This window comes from Ictidomys tridecemlineatus, chromosome 2 (assembly GCF_052094955.1).
Source record: "Ictidomys tridecemlineatus isolate mIctTri1 chromosome 2, mIctTri1.hap1, whole genome shotgun sequence".
Taxonomy (NCBI): domain Eukaryota; kingdom Metazoa; phylum Chordata; class Mammalia; order Rodentia; family Sciuridae; genus Ictidomys; species Ictidomys tridecemlineatus.
Genome location: NC_135478.1, coordinates 84,323,651 through 84,331,722, shown reverse-complemented (window position 1 = coordinate 84,331,722; position 8,072 = coordinate 84,323,651). Strand labels below are relative to the sequence as shown.

Sequence of the window (8,072 nt, the reverse complement as noted above, 5' to 3'; positions counted from 1 at the left end):
AACAAAATTTTAATTGACTCATGATACTTGTGCTTTTTGAGGGGGTCACCATCAGATAACTGGCTTAGGTACCACCTCAGACATTTACCATTTCTTGGTGTTGGGAACATGTAAAATCCTCTCTCTCTCTGGCTGTTTTGTTTTCTAGCATGGGTTGTAGAGGGTGCATTGCTATGTGTGTGAGTTTTAACTGAACAGACATCCACAGAGGTCAGAGGCAGGGGGAGATCTGGCCTTCCCCAACCTAATCCCCAGACTGATGATGTCACCTTATTTGGAAAAACAGCTTTACAGATGTAATTGAGGGTTTATTTTATTTTATTTTTATTTTTTTGGTACCAGGGATTGAACTCAGGGTCACTTGACCACTGAGCCCCATCCCCAGCCCTATTCTGTATTTTATTTAGAGACAGGGTCTCACTGAGTTGCTCAGGGCCTCGCTTTGGTTGAGGCTGACTTTGAACTCACAATCCTCCTGCCTCAGCCTCCCAAGCCACTGGGATGACAGGCATGAGCCACTGCATCCAGACTAACTGAGAGTCTTGGGATGAGATCGTCCTGGATTTAAAGCATCCTCTGCCCAGTGGCAGGTGTGTTATCAGAGGTGAGGAGGGAAGTAGGGTGGACTCAGACATCAGAGAGGAGGGGCCATAAGAAGACAGACATGGGGCCTGGAGCCATGCAGTCATAAGCCAAGGAGCCCTGGGGTCCCAGAGGCTGGAAGAGGCTAGGGAGGGCCCTCCCGGGCCCTCCCCTAGAGCCTTCCGACAGCATGGCTGTGCCCACAGCTTCATTTTGGGATTCCTGGACTCTAGAACTGCCAGAGAACAATTTCTGTTATTTTAAGCTGCCCAGTTTCAGGTAATTTGTTACAGTAGCTCCAGGGAACCAGTGGGCCCCACAGTCCTTTCACTTAAAGACACAGAGACGGTGTGGCTGCCACATGGCTGTGTGTGCTGTCTTTGGGGGCTTGGAGTGAAAAAAAATTAAAATAACAAAAGGTTTCTTAGTATGAAGGGTGTGTCCCTCCAGCCACACACCTGCTTCCTGGTCCACTCCCAAATTCACAGGGCAGAGTCCCACCTTCTAGCACCCCTTGTGGTGACTCCATTTGGAGACTGGATGGTCAGTTAAAATGTGCTCATTAGGACTGCGGTAGCCACCATGGTGACGTGGCCACCATCCTGATGGGGCTTCTGTGAGCACGAGACGAGGCTGAGATGGGGCGATACCCACCACCCGGGCCACACCAAAGGTCACCCAGAGAGGAGGGGAGGGGAGGGGCAGATGCGCCCTCACCGGATGCAGGAGGATCCGACCTCCCAACCTCGACCCACGGAGGACTGTTCCTAAGTGCACGGGGACCCTAGCTCACAGGAACGGGGGAACAGGGGGGACTGCACCTTGTGCTCCTCTGTCCACCTGAGTGACAGCACTTGTCACACACTAGTTAGCACTTGGCCTCAAGGCCATCACTCTCTAGTGGTCAGTCTCCCGAGAACTGACCTGCTCCTCCACTCTGCTCTGCACCCACGAGCTACCTGTGTGTGCCTGGTGCTCCTACCATGTCTCTGGTCTCTGGCTGGCTCAGCCTATGGGAGGCCGCAACAGGAAACAGGAAGTAGGAGGAAAACAGGTCCGGGCAGGGGACTCCCATACCCTTCTGGAACTCCCATACCTCTGCTTCTGTCTTTGCACGACTGACTTCTTGTGTCTCTCATAGGGACACTTGTCACTAGATCAATGTCCACTCCGATGACACAGGACCCTCTCATTTTGAGATCCTTCATCACATGGGCAGACACTCTTCTTCCAAAAAAGGTGACAGTCACAGGTGCCAGGGGCCAGGATGAGGAAGTATCTTTGGAAGGGACACCTTCTCCTGGTGCCTGCTGCAGCATTTTGCAAAGACAGATCTGCTCGGGCCCCTTGGGCACCTTAAGGTGGGAAGACCACATGGTCCCATCTGTACCCTGGAATCAGCTAAGTATGTTCCTGGTATCGATGTCTGTGTGCTTGTGCTACGGAAGATGCATGAGCTCTGTGCATCTGGGACTCAGGGAGGAAGAGATGGGTTCAAGGACACTACGTCTGAGCTGGTCTTGGAGAATAGGGACAGGGGTTGCTTTAGAAAGATACACAAATGGCCCAAAGTTCACAAATAGATGCTCAAGAATAGGAGCCAACAAGGACCTGCAAACCCAAACCACAGGGAGACATGGCTTTACCCCCACTAAGGTGGCCAGAATGAGTGGAGACCTAGTAAGAAGCCAGAAGAGATGGGGAAACAGGAACCTTCAAATGCCACTGATAGGGAGGCCACAAGGTGCAGCTGCTGTGTGGCTCAGCGATGCCCCTCCCAGGAATACACCCTGAGAAAGGAAGACACACTTGTACACAAACACTTAAAAGCTCATAGCAGTGCTATCCACAATAGCCACAGGTGGAAACAGCCCAGATGTCCATCAGTGGAGGACTGGGTGATGAAATGCTCTTTATCCGCCCATGAGATATTATCCAGCAGTCAATGGAGGGAAGCACCAACTCACCTTGCTCAGGATGAACCTCGAAAGCAGGATGATAAATGAAGGAAGCCTGTCACAAACCTCTGCGGGGGGGGGGGGGGGGTGTTGCACAGGATCTGCTCTACTTGGAGCGCTCAGCAGGGGATGTGGTTTTGTGTCCAGTGTTGCCCGATTCCATTTGCATGGAATGTCCAGAGGGGGCAACTCCAGGGAGACAGAAAGTGGATCCCTGGTTGCCAGGGCCTGGAGGGAGGAGGAATTGGCCCATGACAACTAAAGGTGCAGGTTTCCTCTGCGGGGAGGGGATACAGACATTTTAATATTGACAGTGATGGTGGTGGCTGCAAAACTTGGCAAATATACAAAAGACCATTGAGTTGTACATGTTAAGTGGGTGAATTGCAGGGAGTGTGGATTGTACCTCAATAAAGCTGTCAACGACAATCACAACCAAATCTCCGATTTTCTGTGTAGTAGCTTCACTCCTCAGGTCCCCCCGTGTCCTGCCTGCAAAATGAGACTGTTCCCAAAATGCACATTCTACCATTTTCCCTGCAGTGCTTAGTAAGGCTTTTTCTCCACCTCCAAAAGGGAGGCAGGGATCCCTAGTCTAGCCCTCATTCTCAGGGCTGTCTTAGGAATCCATGGTAAAGTACAATAAGAAAGGGACACAAAACCACATCCCCTGCTTAGCGCTCCAAGTAGAGCAGATTCCTTGCCACCACCTCCCCCCGCCCTTCTCAGAGGTTGGAATCCGGCGCCCCTTGCCGCCTGGGCCACGGCATTGCGCTGTCTCAGAGCCACTTTAGAACCCGCGCCTGCGCAGAATGCAAGCACTCAGGCCCGCCTCTTAGGGGTGTGACCTCCTCGCGCAGGTCCGGCTTTGGCCACACCCACTTCCGGGTGGGCGGGCCGAGAGCAGGACCACGTGACTTTGTTCCGGCTTGCTCAAGATGGCAGCGCCCACAGCAGCAGCGTGAAACTTGTGGGCAGTCACTGTCCAGAGGTGCTGGAATCAGAACAGAGGAACCTGGTGCCATGTCGCGACTGATCTTGAAGAACATCCCAAATGGGGTGAGGAGAGAGCCTGGTGTTGGGAATCTGAAAATGGGACCCTTTAAGCCCTTTATCCCCGCCTAGCACAGAACCCAGCCTGTGGTAGGCTCCTAGCGAAATCGGCCTGATTAGTGAGTGAAGAAACGGGTGGATGGTTGTGGTGATGTTCTGGCTGCGGTGTACCCAAGTGGGTCGTCGTTCCTGTATCGTTGTCGTTTTTCTTGGGTAGAGAGGACCCACACCATTGGTGTGGCCAGAAAAACATGCCCCAAATACCAAGCCAGCCTTTTGGATGGTGTGAGAGTGTCTTCTGAACTCCTGTCTCCATCCTTGGGTGTCTCTTTCCCTAGGCAGAGAATGTTAGGAGCCGTTTCGTTTTTATTGTGTGGTTTTTCTTTTTTTCTTCAGTTTTTTTTTTCTCTTTGTCATGTGGGAGGTGTTTATGCCACACAATTTAAAAAATCAAAACTGGACTGTGGTATGTAAAATGAGAAGCAAAATATTTTTGCTACATCCTATTCTTCTCTCGGAGAGTACCCATCTTCAAGTGGTTTGTTTTTAGAAGGATTCCCCAGAGGCTTCTCTACATACCCAGGTACTTTGCTCTCCCCTATAGTTTATCACAGGGACCATCTGTTGATTCCCTCTACTATGAAAGATGAGGACTTTACATAATCTATTCTTCTAAATACTCTTGTCTTTAACTATCCTGCTCTTTACCTGAAGTGGTGTACTTTTAAGATATGTATTACTGATCATCTATCAGCTTTTTGTTGGTACCAGGGATTGAACTCATGGGCACTCGACCACTGAACCCATCGCCAGCCCTATTTTGTATTTCATTTAGAGACAGGGTCCCACTGATTGCTTAGCTATTACTCACTGAATTGCTGAGGCTAGCTTTGAACTCTGGATCCTCCTGCCTCAGCCTTCCATGGCGCTGGGATTACAAGTGTGTGCTGGCTCCCAGCCATCCATCAGCTCTACACAGTGTCTCCTGATGCTTCACTTAGTTGGATGAGAGTTTCAGCATGGCCACCCTTCTTTTCCCTCCTAGTTTCATTTTGCGTCTCAGTGTAGCTTCCTCTCCCATTGTTCATCTTTTTATTCTAATTTGTTACATGTGAAAGCAGAATGCATTACAATTCATATTACACATATAGAGCCCGATTTTTTACATCTCTGGTTGTATACAAAGTATATTCAAAAGTATATTATACAAAGTATACAAAGTATATTCAAAAGTATATTCACACCATTCCATCACATTCCACCATCATTTCTAAGCCCATTTCCCCTCCCTTCCCCTCCCACCTCTTTGCCCTATCTAGAGTTCATCTAATCCTCCCATGCTCCCCCTCCCTACTCCACTATGAATCAGCCAACTTATATCAGAGAAAACATTCAGCATTTTTTTTTTTGGTATTGGCTAACTTCACTTAGCATGATATTCTCCAACTCCATCCATATTCCTATAAATGCCATGATTTTATTCTCTTTTATTGCTGGGTAATATTCCATTGCGTATATGTAACACATTTTCTTTATCTGTTCATCTGTTGAAGGGAATCTAGGTGGGGTCTATAGTTTAGCTATTGTGAATTGTGCTGCTATAAACATTGATGTGGCTGTGTCCCTATAGTATGATGTTTTTAAGTTCTTTGGGTATAGACCAAGGAGTGGGATAGCTGGGTCAAATAGTGGTTCCATTCCAAGTTTTCCGGAATGTCCACACTGCTTTCCATATTGGCTGCACCAATTTGCAGTTCTACCAGCAATGTATGAGTGTGCCTTTCCCCCCACATCTTCACCAACACTTATTGTTGTTTGTATTCTTAATAGCAGCCATTCTGGCTGGAGCCAAATGAAGTCTTAGAGTAGTTTTGATTTGCATTTCTCTAATTGCTAGAGATGTTTTCATCGTTCATCTTGCCTGATGAATGAAAGAATTAACAACAAGCATTAACAATAGTAGTGAGCCCTTGGAGAGTTTACTGTGTGCTAGGCGATGTTCAGATGTGTTAGGTGAAGTAATTCATTTACTCCTCGCACAACCCTGCAAGTTGGCTTCTATACCCATTTTAGAAGTGAAGAAACCAGGGTACATCAAGGTAAAGTTATCGGCCTGAAGTCACTCACATGTGATAACTTATACAACCGTGACAGAATTGAGGCGTCTGTCTGGAATGAGCAGTTCTGACTGCTGCACCGCCCGTCTCGCTTAGCATGATTGCGTGCCGTTGTCTTAATTATCTTCCAACAGATAAACATTGGTTCCTGAGTACTTCTGGGGTTGCTGACAGTGTAGACCAAAGTGGACAAGATTTGTTCCCTGCTTTCATGGAGTTTGCAGGGGAAACAGATCAAGATGCAGGGATTGAAGTGTGAGTCGGTACTGCGGGAGCACAGGGGGCTTTGATTACTGACGCGCAGGGTCAGTGGGGCTGCCATCCTTGCAGAGGCTGCAGAGTCTCAGAGAGGCTTCCTGTGGGAGACAGCAGAAGAGTGCCCTGAGAGTGAAGGGGCGCTCCGCGGTCGCCGCAGCAACAGAATGATGGGTCAGACTTCAGCGAGGTGTCCCCATGCAGTGGGGGAGTGAGTTCACTTTTGTAATCTGAGCTGACAGAGCCCTCGATTCTGTAGACCTTGAGCAGGTCATTTATCCTCTGAGGATCCCATTTTCTCCTCTCTAAAATGTGCCTAAAAGTCCCTAACTTGGTGATTGTGAGATTTGGATGCACTCGGAGTTATTATCCAGCTCCTCTGGAGATTTCTTCCTGCTGGGCAGCCAACGCCTATGGGCTCCTCTTATTTCAAGATTGTTTGGTTATTTGTGGCTGCCCCGGTGCCCCTTGGTCCCCCTACCAGCCACAGGACTCTCTCCTCTTCTGGGAAAAGTCGCTGAGCTGTGAGGGTGGTCCTGGGACCATGGGGATGGTGGGACCAAGTTCTGTCACATTTCCATGGCTGCCATAACAGGTGGCCACACTTCCTGAGGTGAGACGGTGTGTATTGATTCCCACAGTTTTGGAGGTCAGAGATCTTAAGGTGTCAGCAGGGCTGCCATCCTTCCAGAGGCTGCAGGGGAGAATCTGTTCCTTCACTTTTTCTGCTTCTGGAGGCTGCCTACCCCAAGTGGCTCCAGGCCACACCCTTTAACTTCAGTCTGCAGAGTGCTGCGGAGATCTTCCGGTTTCTCTCCCTCTGTTTTTCATTACATCTCCTTCTCTGACTCTGATCTTCCTGATTACTTAGGACCTGGGTAATGCAGGGTCCTCTCCCCATCTCAGGGTTCCTAATCGAATCACATGGAAAATCCCGTGTGCCATGTCTGGTGTGTAAGCAGCGTCTGGGGGGCTAGGGTGTGGGCATCCTTTGGGTCGCTATAAACAACAGAGCATGCGTACTCCATCTGGTGCTCCTTCTGCCCAGCCTTTTGAAGTGGCTACTGGGCAGCGGCATGACGATGATTCTGTCCTTGGTCCTAACCTTGTAGCAGCCACACAGAGCACCGAGACATCCTGTGGCCCTTGTGAGTCTCATTTCTTCACCAGTGAAGTGAGGAGGGCTAGCTTAAGGGCTGTTGGGAGTCGCTGGGGCTCCAAAGAACTTCCCCATCCCAGCCCCCCCAGTAGAGCCATCCAGTGGTGAGCCCTGCTGGCTCACATGATCCTTACCCACCAATCAGAGTAGCCCTGTGGCTCACATGATCCTTACCCACCAATCAGAGTAGCCCTGTGGCTCACATGATCCTTACCCACCAATCAGACTAGCCCTGCTGGCTCACATGAACCTTACCCACCAATCAGACTAGCCCTGCTGGCTCACATGATCCTTACTCACCAATCAGAAAGCACCCCATGCCAACTGTCAAACCCTTCAACCGTTAAACTGTCATAACTGTCAAACCACCCCCCCACCCCCGCTCTATAAATATGCAGAGCAGTTACTCAGTAAACGGGCATTTTCTCTGACAACAAGCCTTGTTCATTCTTTCATTGGTGTGGAAATCCGGGAGGGGGAATTCCTTGCTGCTCGAGGGCCCCCTCTCTCAAGGCTTGCTGTCCTCGTCCTCTCTTTCGAGTGCTGATGCTACTCACACAACACTGGCTCTTCAGTAGGTGAGATCCCCCATCGGGATCCAACTTCAGACGGGCTACGCAGGGGCTTTGACCGTGATTGTCCAGCAAACCTCTGATGCCCAATCTGGAGGAGAGAACGCACCCCACCACGACCTTCATGGTCACGGTGGACTCTCTGGAACCCGGTTCATGAGCAGGAGGTCCTGAGGAGTGGAAGAACAGGCACTCCCCTCCCTCCCTCTCCCCCACCCCTTCTCTTTCTTCTTCTCTCTCTCTCAGTAGCCACCCTTGTATGAGGGCCTCTTCTCCCCTCCCTGCAGACTCCCCCTTATTAAATTCTGCACACAAGATTGGCCTTACTATCAATTAGACAATCAAAGTCAATGGCCTCCAGGAGGATCCCTAGATC

At 49.8% G+C, this 8,072-nt stretch overlaps 1 protein-coding gene across 1 annotated transcript in view; it reads left to right on the top strand.

The window, feature by feature from the left end:
- Positions 1–3,449: 3,449 nt before the first annotated feature.
- Positions 3,450–8,072, top strand: part of LOC144375204 (putative RNA-binding protein 19) — a 37,806-nt gene continuing 33,183 nt past the window's right edge. The window contains 1 exon segment of the mRNA XM_078039084.1: positions 3,450–3,599. Within this exon segment, the coding sequence (XP_077895210.1) occupies positions 3,564–3,599 (36 nt within the window). The 5' untranslated portion in view covers positions 3,450–3,563.